Source organism: Dermacentor variabilis, chromosome 4 (genome assembly GCF_050947875.1).
Source record: "Dermacentor variabilis isolate Ectoservices chromosome 4, ASM5094787v1, whole genome shotgun sequence".
In the NCBI taxonomy this organism is placed as follows: domain Eukaryota; kingdom Metazoa; phylum Arthropoda; class Arachnida; order Ixodida; family Ixodidae; genus Dermacentor; species Dermacentor variabilis.
The window spans coordinates 149,339,692-149,359,979 of record NC_134571.1 but is presented as its reverse complement, the minus strand read 5'-3'; the positions used below and the strand labels follow the sequence as shown (position 1 = coordinate 149,359,979).

Sequence of the window (20,288 nt, the reverse complement as noted above, 5' to 3'; positions counted from 1 at the left end):
ACTTGCTGAGGACGTGACCTAGAAATAGAGGTTATTCGCAAACGAAACGGCACTTTTCGGTTTCAGGGTGAGTCCAGATGACTTGTTCGCCTCTAATTATGTGTGAAGCTGCCTCAAGTGATCATCGAAATTCGTGGCAAAGACTACAATGTCATCCAAGTAGACGAGACAAGTCTGCCAGTTCAGTCCTGACAAGACTATGTTCATCACGCAGTGGAACGTTGCAGGCGCAGAGCAAAGCCCGAATGCCATGACCTTAATCTCTAAAAGGCCGTCTGGTGTAATAAAAGCGGTCTACTCGATCCCTTTCGTCGACTTCAATTTGCCAATAACCTGCCTTCAGGTCCATCGACGAAAAGTACTTAGCACCGTATTCAACACGTTTTTTTCATCTGTTTTCACTCAGGAGGACGTTTCCAATGTTCCAACTTTTCCTGAACTTGATGCCGCATACATGGAACCAATCGATATCACTGTTGAAGGCGTTAAATTACTCATCAGTAACCTCAAAATATGTACTTCCGCCGGTATTGACAAGATTAATTCTAAGATTTTAAAGAACACCATTACTGCCTCAAGTAAGATCTGATGCCATATTTTTCAACAATCCCTAGCATCTGGAAAGTTACCCACCGATTGGTTAATAGGAAAAATAATACCAATTCACATATCTGGAGATGCTCATACACCTGACAACTATCGGCCCATATCTTTAACCTGCATACGTTGCAAAATGCTCGAGCACATAATCACTTCCCACGTGTACAGCCACCTAGAAGCTCACAATTTCTTTTTTTCTAATCAGCATGGTTTTAGGAAGGGATTTTCTTGTGACACGCAATTGTTCGAACTAACGGCTGACTTGCACTTTAACATGGACTGCAACCTTCAAACTGATTGTATCTTTCTTGACTTTTCTAAAGCTTTTGACCGAGTGCCCCACTGTCGCCTAATATCTAAATTATCTGCCTTACGACTTGACTCTTTAACATTATCCTGGATTCGTAATTTTCTTTCTTTTCGAGAACAGTTTACTGTTGTTAACAATTTCTCTTCCCCGCCTTCTTCTGTTAGCTCTGGTGTGCCACAAGGCAGCGTCCTCGGCCCCTTGCTCTTCTTAATCTACATTAACGACTTACCCACCCAGATTACTTCCTGCATGCGCCTTTTTGCCGATGACTGTATAATCTACCGTCCTATTCACACGACTGACGATCACTTGAAACTTCAAGCAGATCTTAACCTTATCGCTAACTGGTGTAACAAATGGCTCATGACACTAAACTTTACAAAGTGCGAGGTGATGTGCTTCAGCCGAAAATGTGTAAATTCTAAATATTCGTATCATTTTAATAACACTATGCTTTCCCACACTTCATCATATAAGTACCTTGGTGTTCTTCTTACGGAGAATCTTTCATGGGCCCCACACATCACTTCTACATGCGCCAAAGCATCACGTTCTCTGGGCTATCTACGACGCAATTTGCGAAATGCCCCGCCAAACATTCGAAAACTCGCCTTCCAAACATTCATTTTGCCACAGTTAGAATTCGCCTCCCCAATTTGGTCCCCTCATCAAAATTACCTAATAAATATGACGGAAATGATACAAAACAGAGCAGCCCGGTTCATATCGCGTAACTACAGTATAAACTCGAGCATTACACAAATTAAACTAGACCTACTGTTGCCGCCATTAGATATCCGCCGTAACATCGCTCTTCTGTGCTTATTCCACAAATATATTTACACTAATAAACGAACCCGGTTGCAACTACAAATACCCCACTCTTTTTCACGCAGATTACATAATCAGTTCAGTTTCATGCGCATATACGGTAAAACAAATGCATTTAATCCATCGGCACTACCACGTGCCATCCGTCTCTGGAATGACCTCCCTGATAACATAGCCTCCATATCTAATCCCGACACGTTCCGCTCTCAGTTACTCATGCTTTTCCCATTTAATACCGTTCACGAGTGACCAATCTAGTGTATGTTATCGTGAATTTTTGCTATGTTGTATATCATTTTCATAAACGGTATTCCTTTGCTCTGTTAACAGTAACAAGTGTTCGTGTGCCTTCAGATATTGCTTTGTATTCTTAGTGCCTTCAATATTTTGTAACATGGTATTCTTTTTATAGCACTGTTCCTATTAGAAATTTGTACTTTTTATACCTCTTACTGTTCAATGTGCCCCCCTTACTTTATGCCCTTCCATAGGGCCTGTAAGGTTCTTTTGAATAAATAAATAAATATGTGTGTGTGTGTGTGTTGAAATAAGCAAGTGAATCAATGGCACGTGTAAAATATTACAAGGCATTCCGACGAGACCATAGCCAGGAAAGCATCCAAAACGCGTCTCTACTGCCATGCGTGTTATCGATACCTTCTATTGTAGTTTCCTCGAGCGAATGTAACCTCATCTTCACTTAGTAGAATTCATGGCACAAAAGGTCGTCACCAATATGCTGCTTTGTGAAGTCTTCTATTCTCAGTCATTGTTTCCGCAGTAAATATTGCTGGTGCACTCATAATAACCTAACCATCCTTGAACATAAAAACTACCCTCATCAGGTTGGTGGTATCATCTCTACATGACCAATCAATCGGCAGGTTTTATTTTACCCTTGTTAACGTAGGGTCGAAAGACACCTGCTGTCCTTTGTTTACACTGTGTGGTGTAGACACCAGGACAGCCCCTTTCAAAGAGGGATCTCTTTTCGAATACTCCCCGACTTTCTTTGCCGTGGCTGCTGTCCTGCCGAACACTTCGCACCTTGTGTCGCTAGGCCATCCATAGTGGGATAGGTAGAGCAACGAACTATTGTACTTAGGAAATCGGATTGAAAACCTACCGTACGACCAACTTGTGTGACTTAGTACGTAAATATTCCTGCAGAACTCTTCTACCCTAATGCGCTTAGCATTGAAGCACTGTATGGACTTGTCGTATTGTCACCACTCGAGCGCGTCATGTATGAGGCGTGTACGAGCCAGGCTCCTCTTTACTGCTTGCCTCTGGGCACGCTGCCTAACCAAACGCCATCGCAGTGAAGTGCCCGCGTTGAGTCTATTTCTATATATATTCGGACAGGGCTGGCGAACGTACGTTGCCACATAATAAGGATAGGGTAGAATCAGTCCCTTTCAAAAGCGTGACTTCAAAACGCTAACTACGCATTGGGTGAACGTGTGCCCAGAAATAAAAGTACAATGATAGCAGTTGGTACAGTAGGCGAACTCTGATCTGCCGGTCAAGCGTGTTGGTTGCTTATACATGAGTCGTCAAAGGTTCCGGCGTAATCACTGGCACCAGTCGACTTTCAAGAAAGTACAACGCCATACGTGGCGCACATAGAATCTGACTGCAAAAGATCCAACGACAACATAGGCAACGGAAACAATAAAGGATGACATTCGATGAAGTTACGATTCGTGGTTCTCGACATAAGGCCACCAATAACCATTGTCCTATTTTGCAACTAGATGGACAGGTGAAGACCAAGTGCTGGAGGAAGGACGAATAGCGCCGAGCTGAAGGTCATGCTCGAACACACGGTGGTCGACTTCAAACCTCCGTCCAGCGATCCTCCGTGGCCGGGCGCCGATGGGTGTGCCGGTGGTGTTGATATGACGCGTCACTTTGCGCTTCACGGCAAGCACATAGCTTCAGGGCTTCGTGAATTATTAGTACTCAGCAAATATCTTCTACAATGAAACCCGCCGAAACCTACGGACGCCAAATGAGGTGAGGTTGAACTGCAGGCCAAGTACATCGAAGGATGGGACGTTATCCTTTAGGTGCCGGTCGCGAACACGCGCATCTAGGCTGAAACGACTGAGGAAACCTCTTTCCATTGTGGCAAAGCTGACGTCGCCGATAACAAACACCCATCTGTGGATGCGCCACAGTATGATGTCTAACATTACTGACCAGAGTACGAACGACGCGATGGCGTTGTTTACTGCGTCGAGCATACATGTTGACTTACCGCGTTGGGGATCTGCAGCCGCGGCGGTAACGGTACATACGCAGCTCGGCTCCGGTGTCAACGAGTAGGCGGCTACCGGTGATGCAGTCGACTACGAAGGATAGGCGGCTTGCGCGATGGCCGATGTCGCGTGTCACAGTTGGCGACAGGCCGGTGTGTTTCCAATCCATGAACAGGGCTGAATGCAGCGGCTGGCTTGTTCGCGAAAGCGACGGTACTACTAGCACCACTGCCGCGGCAGATATCTAGCTTCGCTCCCAAATTGTGAAGGCGAATAGTTGTGCCGAAGTTGGTCGCCAGCGTTGCCATCCGTCGTCAGCTTCTCCACCGTACTGGTAAGGTGGCTGTTTCCTTGAGGCACGAGAGTCAGTCTCCTGGCTCTGAGACTCTCGCAAAAGCGATAGGTAACTAAGCCGCATACTAGCAACCGAATATGGGATCAGAGAGGGCAGCTATCCGATCGAAACTCGTCTCGACGGAACCCACCAGTACCATGCGTGCAGGCGGTGGGGGGCGTTGCAAGAACAGCTCGCACAAAACTGGGAGCTGGCTCTCGTTTGCGGAGTGCTCACCTAGCAATTGACGCAACCGGTGCAGGAGTTGCGAGAGCCGCGGTTCGCCGATTCCCTTAGAGAGAAGCTGTTGGAGGATACTCTGGACCGATGGCTCGCGGCGCTCCCGGACCATGCATTTCATTTCGTATGCTATGGCCGATGGCGTACCCACTAGCTGGTGGTCCATGGCGTCGGAAATGTCGGAGGGTAGCGCGGCGAAGATTTGCAGACTCTTTGCTGTCTCTGGCGTGATGCGCCTAAGTTCAAAACGGTCGTTAACTTGTATAAAGCAAACTCGGGGATTCCGGGGTCAAAAACTGAGAGGCTAGATTTCTGAGTTGATGAGAGAAGAAGTAATCGTGGTGTCGTCTTTGTCGGCAGGAGCAGCCGCAGCGTCCTCCATTGCTAGTGTTCGAAAAAAAAAACGTTAATGTCCTGGGTCACCATTTGTTTGGATCTCGGTTTCATAGAGGCAAGGCACACATGTTTTGATAGCTGAGAACGGAGAGTAGACTGGATTTATTCAAAAGTGAAAGAACGTTGCCGAGTGGCAGTGGTGGTGCTCCAGTGGGCAGCGGGTGGGCAGAGGGCAGCTCCAGTGGGCAGCCACTTTGCTTCCACGAAAGGGTAGGGGCAATGACAACCATGGCCAGCCAAACTACATTTCAAGAGTGAGGGGCAATGACCCCCACGGTGGGCATAACGAAGTGAAGGATGCTTGCTACATACCTAATGGCACATACCGAATGACTCAAGTCGATATTGTTACGTAGGAAGACGCAGGCGACAAGCTATGTACAAGTATATTTACAAGGGAATACGCCGCACTCGGCCAAGAGGCAACAGCCCGCGCTAGCCTGCCAACGTCGTCGTCTTCTCACTGCTCGCCTCTTCGTCATTGGGAATATTAAAACGGTTCACTGAAGACAGGCACACACCCAGTTGCACGTACCCTGTTACCTAAATGAAAATGATAGAGAATCGTTGAAGTATGACAGAAGGGCGCAAACTTTCCACAATGAAACCAAACCAAGTAGCCCGCCTTTCAGTCTTATTGGAGTGGCGCAAGTTGTCACCAAAATGGTTAGAGACACATATTGACTTCTATCTATGTGTGCGCATCATCCCGCAGCTCTAACCAAAATGCGACAATTTGTTTATATTTATTTTTAGCTGGTACGTCTTTAACGAAGCCACCGCGACGGTGCACTAGGCTTAGGTCACAGTGATCAATCCGTTGCTAATAATTACGGATGTTGTAGACACCTTCTCATGCGCAGATCTTGGGCGCCCGTTCCTGGCATTGGCATGGCGATCCCTCGATCGCGCTCTTGCCATTGCTCGCGCGTTCTTCGCCGTCTTTTTCCACAGCTGTTTACGATGTCGCTCATTATGCCTACGTTCCCATGCCGCTATCCCTCTGCGAAGGTGCTGACGGCACTGGTCGACTGACAATGCGTACGGTGATTTTGGTCTTAAATTCTTTGCCTCAGTATATCGCTAAATGAAAACACTTATTGAGCTGCGCTGAAATTTCGCATTAGATAGTATCGTAATCATAGGACATTCTTAGATGGCAAAATCTGCGAGCTCTGCCTTAGACCAGCATATTCTAATATTCTAGTAGCTGCTAGGCTAAAAAATGTCCAGTCACATGTTCCTAATAGAACCACCACGGGCGCTTCCGTTTTTGTGTTTACGGGTTTTTGGAATACATTAGCGAACTCAGAAAAAGTTGTACATCGACGTTGGTGATTTACTTCTCGATGGGCGACTCTACTGATCGTCGTATTATTCTACAAGACATGAAAGAGATGCTTTAGAAGATTCAAGTGATTGGCCGCACCAGTGGCCGCAATAATATACTTATTTCAATCGCGCGGCTGCATATTTCCCCTTAGACATCAGGAGCAGAGCAATTATTGTTGATTCCATGGTGCGCTCAGTGTACATTTTGCTAAAACAGCGAATATACTAAACATGCTTTCCTTGAAAGTCGGGAAGGCTGCCTTTCTGCTGGAAGTGCTCCAAAGTGCTCCCGAAGAACTTCTGATTGACCCATAAGGAATCAGCTTCTTACGAGATCGTGGTTCTCCATTCAGTCTTGTCGTGCTTCTTGACCTACATGGCATATGGCGGTGCAAAATGGCAAAAAGGCATGCACACATCGTCATTCGCTCGGCGAGGGAATAGTATAGAGAAAGTACAGGAAATTTTGTAAAAGCTCGAAATACGTCTAAATGTGCGTCACGATGGTTTTCAGAGTGTCAGATCACTGACAGCTACAAAAGAGTTTCCATATGATGAGAGAATGAAAGAAAATATATTTACGGAAAGGCAAAGAGCTCGGCCTGATGTATGCTTTCTTCTGGCCTGCTAATATACACTGGGACATGTAACCTAAGGCAAGACTTGACTATAGGCAAACTTTTTCAAGTCTCGGCAGTTTTCTTTTGCGTAAACTTTATTTTGAGTTTGTTGTTTGCTACCACTACGCGAGTTCCGTATTGTTAGGCCACAATCTCAAGTATGCTATTCTAGTGCCAGCGACGACTATCTCTTATGACGTGATCGCCGTGTTTAATGGTGATGATGATCTTTATACTATGGCACATACCCTGCCTGAGGGATTGGCCAAGAAGTGGTTGGTAGATTTAAAAGAAATCAGAATAGTTGAGGAAATAATTTATGATTTGCATCGTTGGTTTGTACGTTGCAAAACCAATATATGATTGTGGCGCACTCCATAACGCGGGACTGCGGATTAAATCCGACCAATTAGGCTTATTTAACTTGCACCCTTTGCATGGCACACGGGCCCTTTTGTGTTGCAACCCCACCAAAATGCGGACGCCGTTGCCGCGAAATGATGACGCGCACCCTAGCCCTCAGAAGTGCAACGCCAGAGCGACTATGTCACTAGGGCCGGTAATCAAGAAACTAAAGGAAATATAATAATTGTCACGTGCTCTCTGTCACAATTGTCAGCGAGGTCACATGCGCGCGCGTTGTATTTCTTTACGAGGAAGACGCAGCAATCAAATAAACCAATTATTAGCATTTTCATCTGCAATATTGTTTAATTCGTGGGTTGCTTGCAGTACGTAGCGCTGCCATGTCCACAAAAGGTTGTCGCAGTGTTCACAGCATTATGGATGTGTTTATTTAAGCTGTGTTCAAAAGGAGAGGTACGCCTTAGATCCACTTCAAGGTTGGTTAGTCGAATCCTAAAGAGAAATTATATAATAAACGACAGTTCTGTCGTTGCTTTAGTGAGTTTTAAGGGTGTAGACGACCGAAGCTATGTGCTAACTTGATCAACTTGGTTGCTAGAGTGGGAGTATTAGTAATCCAGCACGCATATGAGGCCTATGAGTGTGCGGTATGTCCGCACACTCGCAAACGATCATATAGAATAATCTAGCGATCCCAAGTCGCCTTATATTTATCCACAATTAACGACGAGTCTGTTTCCGCTGGTATATGTGTAAATAGCTTTCTCGAGCAAAACGAACCCAAAAAGCATAATAAACTGGGGTTCGTTTGCTGTTTAAGACACTAGCTGGCCTGTCTGACCACCTGCCCGATCAGGAAGAAGCCCGCCACTAGCATGGACCACGCTGCGACTATAGTTCTTGTAATTTTTTTAGGACATGGTTGCGTAACATTTCGTTATTATTAGTTCTCGTTTTTTTTGACCAGTTTACTCTGTTTAGTTGCACATAACATCTGTGCTGTGCTACCTAGCGAATAAGAATTTATTAGGCATCAAAAATGGTCATCATTATGGAAATCTTAGTGAGAGATAGGTAATTTTCTGGGGAAATAAAACCATTCGCAAAATTTTACGTAAAATTTACTCCCAGATCTATCTTTCTGATTTATTTACCTGTGCCCTGTCTGTTGCAGAAGGCGGACCTTGCACTTAGTGCCATGGGCGTGACGTACGATCGCCTTCAAGTTGTCAACTATCCGCCACAGATCAACACGGAGTACTTCAACATTCTCGCAGGATTACCCGACGTAGTCGATTTCAGTGCATTCGGCGCCTTGATGGCGTTTGAGTGGCAGGTGATTCTAAAGTCCGACAGGACATCACATTAATAACAAGTATGGTCAACTCTTTGTGCACAAACACGTTTCTCGGATTTTATACGATTTTAATGTGGCTCCTGTGCATAAGCCTTTTATGTTCAAATAACATGTTGTCAGAAATGGAGCTTTAGTTGTATGTTTGCACTTGTTTACGTCGTTTCCCCCTTCTACTCTAAGAACTTCCACTGTAATTATTTTGATCAAAAAATAATAACTAGCACGATATCTGACGTTGAGGAGTTTGGTGCAATCCTGCAATAAACATCGCACTTTCCAGCATATGCATTTGTGTAAGCCTTGCATAAACAAGCACTTTAGTTAAGGCGAAGAGCACTAAGCTCCAAAATCCGTTATGCATGTCCTCTAAAAATGTACAACTTAGGCAGTATATTGTTTCCTCATCGCTTAGATAAAATGTTCCTTTTGTGCTACGTCTAAAAAGCAGAATCTACTGTCACCATAATTAACAAGCCTGCACAAATGAATGACGTTCTGTTACAAGTTTATGACCCTTTCTTAACCCTCTTCCTGAAACAACGAAGGCTGCTTAGGAGTCATTGCAGCGTCTCTCAAACAGCGCGTACAGTCGTTGAAGTTAATTCAAAGTAGAATAACTTGGCGAAATAGTTGTAATTAGTTTTACGGTGCTTATGCTACGCAGCGTTTGCCGTCTTGTAGCAGCTGTATGAAGAAACTGCAACAGAAAAAGCACATACGTTCCGTCTATAGCCATGCTGCTATTTTTAAGCACTCTTCACCGGCTGGTTGTTTCTGTTGTACGCAGGTTCTCACGATAGATTTTGATGGTCAGTACACTCGCAACTGAAACCTGTTTTGAAGTTTTGCCTAACGTCCTCCTTACGTTGGCAAGTCGATTTTCCTAGGATGTTAAGATTCGGAACTCGTTCAGTCAACTCGTACATGCGCGCTTAGGGAGATATAAGCAAAGTGCAATAAATACTTTTTTTTACATTACAGGTCTGGCTGGGACTGTTTTGTGCTCTAATGGTGTGCGTGCTCACAAGCGTACTGGTAGACGTAAGAAACGGTATCCATCGATCAAGCGTACGAATACGTGAGTCCTTTGGAAAGAACTGGTGGCTGTACGTGTCGGCGATGTTCATGGAGTGTAAGTGGCATCAAAAATGTTTACATCGTTAGAAGACTTGGATAGTGACTTGTTGCCTTTTAATATCTTTGCGTGTTGTGGAGCAATCAGCAATTAAGCATTTCGCTTCCTTTAAACACAGGGAAGCGATTTTGAAATGTTTCTCAAAAGAGCGTTCAGCAGTTGTTTATCTGTATTGATTGTGATATACACGGCAGAAAAAAAAACACGCTGCCTTGAACCAGTCGCCTGCGTGTTGTATTTCAGTGCGCCTCAAACCTTACCGACGAGGACAATGATGCCATCTGCCTTTAAAAGTACAAGGTCGTCTTCACTGTTTTAGCAGATAAGCTACCTAAAAACCGTGCACACTGTTAGCCCACTGAGAAAACACCAACATATTTCTTAAGTACGGGCCGTGCTGTCTTTAATCGATTATCTATAAGTGATAGCTGACTTCCTGTCATCTTTTTACATATACTTATGCAAAGCTAATGAAGCGCACATCTTGTTCAGCGTGTTTCTTGCATCCCGGAATGTTGTGTCAGATACGGAAGAGTTGTAGAGGTGACTTACCCCTAAATGTTGAAATAACACATAACGTACTTCAATGAACCATCATGATTGATCAAACAAGACAGAAGGTTAAAGTACGATGAAAACTTGAAATATTGAAGGGAAGTAGAACAGAGAAAGTCGAATTAGGCCACGGCTGTTGAGTCCTAAAGCGACATTCTTTGTTCGGCTACTCTTCTCTATGTCATATATAGATTTGTAGATTCCTTTCGGTCCCTTCGATTGTGTATCTTTTGATTACATCTTAGAAAACGCATTTATAAAGTGAAACAACAACGAATAAGAATGTGGTTGCGGCGGCAAAGCTATGGAAACGATTGATCATGTTTTATTAGAATATGAAGATATCTGCCCAGCGCTTGGTTGATGCACCTCTGGCCTCCATGAAGCCCTTGGGTTCAGCGAGACCAGGGGGAAAGTAAACATGTCCGCATTAGAGATTAGTAAGAGGTGATTGAAAGAGTCGTGGAAGCAAAGTAGGCAAACGACAAACAAAGGAAGCATACAAAAACAAAGGTCACAATATAGGTTCAGAATGTTTGGTTATGGAAATTCATCGTGGGCTTTATTTCTGCTTTTCTTTCTTGCCTTTTCTGCATAGGTAGAACATTAGGCAATATTAGACAAGAGCTTGGCATCGCAAGCCACCCGCCCATTCCAAAGGGGACGCTAATAGCACATATCCATCCATCCGTTCTCGCATTCTTCCCTCGTGACAGCTGGCGCTTTGAGACGCTGTCGTTGAGAAGCTATGCCTCTGGTTGCAGGGTTTGCGATTGGAGGTGGTGCCAGGCGCGGCACGGGGTTCAGAACGCGTGGCGCTCGAGTGGCGATCGAAGTACCGTTTAGCTTCCGCGTGCGCGTAAGGCACAGTGGTAAGGAGGGTCACCCTCCCCCCCCCCCCCATTAACATAGTGCAATATGGTGCCGCAAATAAACGTATTCTTGAACAGTAAGCGGGTTGCTTCTTCATATATTTTATCGCCATTCTTTAATAGCAAGCATCATCATCATCAGCCTGGTTACGCCCACTGCAGAGCAAAGGCCTCTACCATACTTCTCCAACTACCCCTGTCAAGTACTAATTGTGATCATGTTGTCCCTGCAAACTTCTTAATCTCATCCGCCCACCTAACTTTCTGCCGCCCCCTGCTACGCTTCCCTTCCCTTGGAATCCAGTCCGTAACCCTTAATGACCATCGGTTATCTTCCCTCCTCATTACTTGTCCTGCCCATGCCCATTTATTTTTCTTGATTTCATTTAAGATGTCGTTAACTCGCGTTTGTCCCCTCACCCGATCGGCTCTTTTCTTATCCCTTAACGTTACACCTATCACTCTTCTTTCCATAGCACGTTAGGTCGTCCTCAATTCAAGTAGAACCCTTTTTGCAAGCCTCCAGGTTTCCGCCCCGTACGTCAGTACTGGTAAGACACAGCTGTTATACACTTTTCTCTTGAGGGATAATGTCAATCTGCTGTTCATGGTCTGAGAATGCCTGCGAAAGGCACCCCAGCCCATTTGAAATAATCAGCCCAGACTGATTATTTCAGTCTCATGATCCGGATCCGTAATCACTACCTGTCCTAAATAGATGTATTCCCTTACCACTTCCAGTGCCTCACTACCTATCGTAAACTGCTGTTCTCTTCCGAGACTGTAAAACAATGGTCTTCTGCAGATTAATTTTTAGACCCACTCTTCTGCTTTGCCTCTCTAGGTCAGTGAGCATTCATTGCAGTTGGTCCCAGGGTTAGTAAGCAAGGCAATCTCATCAGCGAATCGCAAGCTACTATGGTATTCACCATTAACTCTTATCCTCAATTCTTCCCGATCAAGGTCTCTGAATACCTCCTGTAAACACGCCGTGAATAGCATTGGTGAGATCGTATGTCCCTGCATGACGCCTTTCTTTACTGGGATTTTGTTGCTTTCTTTATGGAGGACTACGGTGGCTGTGGAGCCGCTATAGATATCTTTCAGTATTTTTACATACGGCTCGTCTACACCCTTATTCCGTAATACCTCCATGACTGCTGAGCTTTCGAATGAATAGCATGCATATCACAGAGCAACTTCAGGCATATGCGTTTCAGACTGTGTTCAACGTGTTAGTTTAAAGAGTATGAAGCACGTTTAACGAGTATATATCCTCAAATTTCTTTCTTATGGTTGCCCATAGTTCTAATTAAACGTGCAAACGAAATTTCCTGACAAGCCGGAGCCAGCACGGATGTACTGGCGCCTTCTTCGTTCGTTTGTTTCGTGGATATACACAAACACTGCCTATTTCACGATCTCGCCTGTTACGCTTGCGCGTAAAAACTTTCTGTTCATGCAATACGCAACCTAACCACGCTCACCAATAAACCTAACCTCACTGTTCGGCAGATAAACAGAGGTGTCGTTGACACAATCACGTTCTTTCTTATATGGCACGCTTCGCGTAACTCTGTGGCTCGCCTATCTCGGCAGGGACACAATGCTTTCAGGATCGGCTTACCTTACACGTGTACCTAAGGTGAGCGGGCACTGGTGTGACGCGCCCGGGGGTGTAAGCCGATCCTGAAAGAAGTAAAATTTTTTTTTGTCGATGCTGAGATAGCCGACCGAGACAGTGAAACGAGGTTTATTGATGAGCGTAGTTAGTTTATGTATTGCGTGAACAGGAAGCTTTTCTGGTGATTTTGTTTTTGTGGTGAATCCGTTATGGAGTTTTTCTGGGATGAATTTATATGTGTTCTTTGGATAATAAAAATTAGTTGCAAGGCTGCGCCGGTGCTTGTTTGCCCTCTTTGTCAACGTTTGTTCGCGCAGTTAAAAATGTTTGGTAATGTGCAACAGCTTTCTAAAGTGACTGTCCATTTATTTTTTTAAATGCTAAAAGGCGTTTTTGGCGAATGATTTTTCGTATTAATACAGATGACACGTTAGCGTAAGTGAAATTGTTTTGGAATTAAAGAGGAAATTAAATTAAAAACAAAGCGAATCGTTTGGCAAAATCTTGCAAGAGCTTCCATAACTGAAATGCACTTCCCAAGAACCAGTGCAGTTTGCTAGATAGGAACTGGTAACTTGACGTATTCTCTCCCAGAACTGTTGCTTATATAAACGGCTCTTAAATGAACGTATATTCAGAACTGCTGCATCAATAATTTCTCCCTATGGTACTCCCAAAAGGGTGCAAAAGGACAGATATGTGGGCTGAATGGTATGGAATCGTGCACACCTTAGTACTAAAGGGTACACAGGTGGGGACATAAATGATATTATTGGTGAGAGAGGGAGAAACATTTTAAGCTTTGGCAAATGTGAGCGACGTTGTTCCTGCTTGTGTTTGACTCAGTCAGTTCTTCTTTTCGTTCGATATAAATGTATTCATGAGAAGCTGCATATTTGCAATGAGGGCTAGAGCTTATTTCTTGGAGCACGATAAGTGGCAACCCAACCTTCTTTACATGTAGAATATGTCACACTACCGCCAGCAATAAATTTTTTCCACGTCATTGTTCACCGTCTAAAGAAGCGAATGTGGTCTTATACTATAGCTACTGGTTCCCTATACAATTATGCATATGTCCTTGCTGATTCCAACGTGAAATATATGTTAGAAATCATAATTTACTAAGAAGCCTAAAGCGTAGCTATTTCTGACAAGTATTCGCAAGGCGTCGCGACGACGCATGCTGGAGCGATCTAAATGACAGACAGGAAGTGCTTGAATGTACTGGAATAGCACCAACGCCTGCGCTTTCACCCCCTCTCAGTATCACAGAGAGCAATTTTTCTGCTTGCCAATTGAATTCGTCAGTGTAGGCTTTGCAAAACATTCATCTTGCTTGTTTTGATTTCAGAATAAGTGTTCTTATAAACTTCAGAGTAATAAACCAAAGAACCAAATCGATGTTGGTTTCTCATGCCCTTGGTCTGAATTTCGGCTGTTTTAACATTTTTGTTATTCTTCGCTAAAAACGGTAGTGTCTTACATGCAGAAATCACGGTATGGTTATCAGGCACGACGTAGTGAGGTCTCTGCATCAATGATCGCTGTTTCCATTGCGGTGTTCTGGCTGTGCAACCTGCAATCTATCACGGGTGTATTTACCTGTCTCTGTGAAAGGGTCGGAGAACTCAGAGATGAGTGCAGTGAGTTTGTTGAATTTGGAACGCTGATAAATGCAAACTAATAACATAAACCCGCAAAAAGACATTTTTCGCTCACAAATACTCACTGGATAGGAACCCCATCACACGCCCTAACTCATACAAGTACCTCGGCATTCTCCTTACACCACACCGGTCATGGTCTCTCCCCATCGAAAAAATAACTGCTAAAGCCTAACGCACGCTCGGTTATCTTAAACGTAACCTGCGCGATGCTACGGCCTTCACCCGACAAATCGCCTATAAGGCATTCGTAAGGCCACAACTGGGATTCGCAGCCCCTATCTGGTCACCTCATCAAGCTTAGCTAATCGCGACTCTCGAGTCATTCCAACACCGCGCTGCCCTTTTCATCGTCAGGGATTATCACCATGACTCTAGCGTGACTAGCATTTAGTTATCTTTATCCCTCTCATTTCTTGAATCACGAAGAACCATAGCATTGCTTTGTCTGTTTCACAGAATAGTGCATAGCATGCGCCCGTCCACCCTGCCGCTCACTCGTTCATCTCGTATATCTCGGCGTCTGCATAATCATCTGAATTTCCAGCGTATCTTTGGCCGAACCAATGCTTTCAATTCTTTCACGTTACCACGTGCCATTCCGCATTGGAATAACTTACCAAACGACACAGTTGACATTCTTGACCCTGTATCCTTCGAAGCACGCTTGTGCATATCATTTCCATAATTGATGGCAACTAAACCACACTGCGCACCTAAGTAAATACTTTTAGCAATGTTGTAAAGTTTCTTGTGTTTATTTTGTTTGAACGCTTGTTTTGTACTGTGTTATCATTATTAGAGACTTGTTCTTTTATCGTTACCAACTACCCTTAGTATAATTTCATGGTTCACCTGTTTTGCTACTCCACGCAGTCGTTTCGTTTCATTTATCGCGTTATTTATATTGTTAGATATTTGTTCTGCCATGTTTACTCGATAACAATGTATAATTTCTTAGTACTCCTTTCTTTTTGCTAATTACCTGTATCCTTCCCTCACGCAATACTCCTTCGGGAGGCTGTGAGGTTACTGAATAAATAAGTTATATTGGCACGAGCAATAAAATTTTTAAGATACGAGAAAGGGTAGTTTCTACTTTCCTGACCAAGCTTACTCTTTCTCCGAGACAACATTATACAATGACGCGTAGCAATTTTCCATGAGGGCCGCGTCCAATCCCCCTTTTCCGTCACTGATATCATTCGCGGCACTGGTCATCTCAACAACACTGAACGATGCTTGCCTCCTACGTCTTCCTGCTTATCCGTGTTACTCCCGTTGTTTTACCGTTCAAGAATCAGCACTTTCCAACAAATCACCGTACCTGCTTGTCATGGCTTTACGTGTAGTAGAATGGGCCCAAATATAATGTCGATAAATATCAGCAAACAAATTTTGAGTTGCTGGGATTAGCTATTGTTTCCTTCCCAATCAGGTGTGGAAAAGTTTTTGTGAATATCTTTATGCACACGAGCAGCCAAATGTCCAGCTGTCACTTATCGATGTAATTTGGTTTCAGCGTCGACGCACACACCTCGCAGCACGGCAGGACGGCTCGTTCTGGCCGCGTGGTGGTTGACTGTAGTCGTGCTGATGAACGCCTTCACGGGACACATGAAGGCCACCCTGATGCTGTTCCCGGAACCAGAACGTATTGACAGCTTCATGGATCTGTCTCACCGAAAAGACGTAACGCCCTTTCTCTGGGGAGGCGGCGCATATGAAGAACTCCTGAAGGTATGACACGTCCTGCCCTCACTTTCCCAATGCGACGCAATGCTACTGCGAGTGGAAGAGCAATGTGGAGTCGAAGTGGTCCCTTGCTCTCCCTCTCTATAAGAAGATGCTCGTTTGCATTACTACCATTATCGATTAGTCCCAGATCTGCCCATATGTAGCTGCACATTCCCTATGGCCCAACGGCGGGGCAGTTCAAATATAAGAGGTCGAAGGAAATAACCAGTGTCCTAGAATGTCATTCGTTGCTTCCATAAAGTCTCAGTGGTTATGTACACCAAAGAGCCAACAACATGTGTACACGCTTTGTGACAATATTTGTTTGATAACAAAGAACGAAGGCGCGCTTACCGAATCAATGATCTCGCAGAAATCTTTGGACGTGGAAGAATACCGCGGTTTGTGGAACTTGATAATTGCGCGCGATGGCCTACGAGACGAAGCGCACCTCTACACCGATGACAACCTTCGACTGGTTTTGGAAGGCAAGGCGGTGATCGTCAGCGACTACACTACGATGCTCTACCAAGCTTCCCGTGCTTGTCGCCGCCACCTCGCACCCGGGAGCTACTACTTCGCCAAGGAGCGCGCGTTCCCCACGACACTCGCTATGGGCGTCAGCAGAAGTGCTGACCCGGCGCTGGTGCAGTTCATCAACCAAAGGTAGATTATATGTATCTCCCGATGTATCTTTTGTGTGGTGTCACGTATTGTATTTGCACTGCCGACTTTCCTCATGATATTATATACAAGTTCCGAATTCTGATTCGTGTAATTAATTTGTTTATAATAATTATGATTCTTAGTGTTATATAAGAGTGAGCTTGATTTGCCCTCGGTGTATGCAATCTAATGTCAGCGCGGTGAAGTTTGGCTCCAACGGCTGAAAATTCAATCTAAACTTTCCATTAGGTGCACGTGCTCTACACCACAGGCAATCTTTCCTGCCGTGAAATTTTCGATATCTAAGAAAACTTAATATATAGTGGGCATCTCACACCATTGATCCATTTCATCACTGGAGGCAAACTTAGCAGACTGTGCTTTAGCATCATGTCTCAATTTAAGAAAAATGTGTTCCGAACAGTAGCTGCTTGCTGCTTCCTGGGCGAGTTGGTACCTACAAGGTATTTTGTAGAACTTAAAGAAGAAAAAATTATGAAGAAGAGCAGAGAAAAAATTTGACTCGCCATCAAGACTCTGCGAAAGTGGATGGCCAATGAAGCTGTTAGAGAACCACACTCAAATGCAGTCGATGGGGCTATGAAATGCTTTATTGTTCGGCCTATTCTTAGCATGACACCGTTGCGGAGCATTACGATTTTGCGCTCTTCGACGTTCATCTCGTTCCCTCTGCTCGTCTGGAGTGTTAACTTCGCGTGGTCTACCTATAGCTGTCTTGAAATGAACGGAATGAATGGCTAGATGGGTCTCCCTTTTATATATCAAGTTTGGCGACATCACTCACTGATTCGTGCACTACTGTCTCCACTTTCCCGGTGGAGCAGCTTATACAGCCTTAATCTTTACCGGTAAACATGGGGGGAGAGACACGTACCTCGGATGGTTCACACGGGCCTTACTATCCATCATGTGATTTTGACGCTTGTTTTATGCTTTTCATTGTTGAAATGAATACTCAGCTGTGTGTTGTGTGCCTGATTCCAAAGGAGATATATACTTCTTTTTCGGTTCAATCTTTTTTTTTCTGACGGACACAAAGACTCCGACCAACTTGAGGCTAACAGCTTCGCTATAGAAGGAACAGGAAGGGTGCTACCAGAGCCATTTCTAGGATTTGCTTCGTCTGTTGCGTAATAATTCTTCCTGGCATTTGTTTGCGTTTGATGGCTTACTCTTATAAAGTATGTGTGAAATCCTTATCCTCAGGTAACAACCACCACCAAGGCCTCGAGAATGTTAATTGTATTCATAATATTTGACAGTGCAGCACTCACAGGTAAAACAATGAATTCAAGCAAAGAAATTTTACATGACTTTACATGACTTTTTTTTACTGACTGCCAAAATATTTTCTTGTGAAGTTTGGTAAAGGAAAAAGCTGCGAAAAGTAATTGGAAAACTATCCCACAGTGAAAACAGAAAACAACGCGTTACATATTGCCGCGTCTGTATCTAGACCCAACCACGCGGAAGGCGGAGACGACGACCTCGAGAGTGCGAGCAAGGTGCTAGAGAAGAAGGAGCCTGAAATGAGTCCTTTTTATAATTGCCTCCATAAAATACGTCCCTCGTCTAACTAACTACTAACCCTCTACTATCCATTGACGAAGAATTGGAGGTCTTGCTCTCCAGCCCCGTCCTGGAAGACCAGCTCCGACTGAACCACAGGGGCTAGGCGGCCCTGGAAGCATATGGAACCCGTGAAGAGGGAGCCACCTCATCAGGTACTTAATGCACTGATTTTCATTATGGATCAATAAAGTTGTTTCTCTCTCTCTCTCCACCCGCTCTTGTTTACACTGAGCCGTGACACTGGTAGAGGTGCTGGGTATCGCATAATCGGCGAATGATTCGGACGACTCCTGCGAGCCCTACATACAGCCTTTCAAGACGTCATCCACGCGTCGAGACACTTGTACAACGCTCAAGCTGCCGCTTGCAAGGTCTGTGCCCGATATTCAGTATCTTGCAAGGAACTTCGTCGGAGACCCCAATGAATCAGGAAAGGGCACTTGCAAGTGCAACAAAGGTGACTGTTCAAAACACTCTGCTCTCCACCAGCTTCCACGGTGACATGTATGAAGGCATCAAAGACTGGCTGAACCAATACAGACTCGTAGCTAAGATCAAGAAGTGGCGTCGCGACTAGAAGTTTTCCAACGTGTTCTTCGATCTTGAAAACAGCGCAAGGACGGGGTTTCAAAACTACGAGTCATATTTTCCAACGTGCGACTTTTGTCTTCGGTTTCAGCGTACCTTCGGTATTACTGATGGCCAAGATATAGGCCAATGCCTTCTCCAGTTGCCCAAGAAAGAAAGCCCAACGGAAAGCGTTTGCATATTTACCGAGGACATCTCTGATTTATTTGGCCCGCGGATCCCAACATGCATGATTTGAAGTTGAGCCGTCTCATGCGCGGCGTCATAGAACAGATATTCCCTGGTATTGTATGCAACCCCCCCTACAACTGTGGAATGGAATTATGCTCATTAGCATACTTCGCAAGGCTCGTCGCACCAAAAATTATGGCGTAAAATCTCTGCAATGACGTCCTAGCGTAATGTCATGCAAATTCAAATTGACGTTTACGAAACGGCCCTTCCTGTGACGCTCCCCACGCCATATTCCTTCGGCCAATCACCAAGCTGACATGGCACCCATCTTGGATCGCCACCACATATTCGCGAAATTGCAGATGCATTGAAATGGCTTCTGTACGCTACCGCTAACTTTCTTTCTGAAGAGCTAATATCACAATGTAGCTACGAAGGACTAAAAATGCAATAAGCGGTAAAATTTGCAGCTCCACGTGATGTTTCGTCATCTTGACGGAAACGCAAAATGGCATTTTGCAAAACTTTCGTTTCCCGCCCTAAATATTAAGGCCCGTGAGCTCTCTACAGCCAACATCGGTATAGCGGACACCATCGCTACGGTCACCCACCGCTACTCTTGGACTTTCTCCGATACCAGTCAACGGACCTTGGAACGTCGCTTATCGCCTAGACAGCCTACTAATACAGTGGGACCTCTGTCTGTCTATGGGGCGTGGTACTGGCAGGGCTATGGCTGCGTCGCTAACGCGAATGCTCTTCTTTGGGCAGGTCAGTCAGAACGCTATGTGCGATGCTTATTCTATTCTCATTCTACCGGTACCACCCCGAGTGCTTTTTGCGAGTGTAAGAGCTCATGCCTGTCGCTTTCAGCCTCTGTCCTGTAGGCGTTATCGGTTAAGGCTGCTACGCCTTTTCGCATTTTACTTTTAGTTGTTACTTGTATGGGGTGACATGGAGATGAACCCAGCCACGATGATACAGTTCTTAAACAGCTTTTAGACGGACAAAAGGAAATTAAAGAAAA

At 44.8% G+C, this 20,288-nt stretch overlaps 1 protein-coding gene across 3 annotated transcripts in view; it reads left to right on the top strand.

Annotated features, from left to right (window-relative positions):
* Window positions 1–20,288, top strand: part of LOC142578004 (glutamate receptor ionotropic, delta-2-like) — a 100,332-nt gene that overhangs the window by 67,268 nt on the left and 12,776 nt on the right. For 2 of the 3 annotated variants that reach the window (XM_075687430.1, XM_075687431.1), the window contains 4 exons: window positions 8,468–8,629; window positions 9,632–9,782; window positions 16,026–16,243; window positions 16,614–16,906. In XM_075687430.1, the coding sequence (XP_075543545.1) occupies window positions 8,468–8,629; window positions 9,632–9,782; window positions 16,026–16,243; window positions 16,614–16,906 (824 nt within the window). The remainder of the gene's footprint in view (window positions 1–8,467; window positions 8,630–9,631; window positions 9,783–16,025; window positions 16,244–16,613; window positions 16,907–20,288) is intronic. The other variant, XM_075687432.1, reaches the window with a different exon arrangement.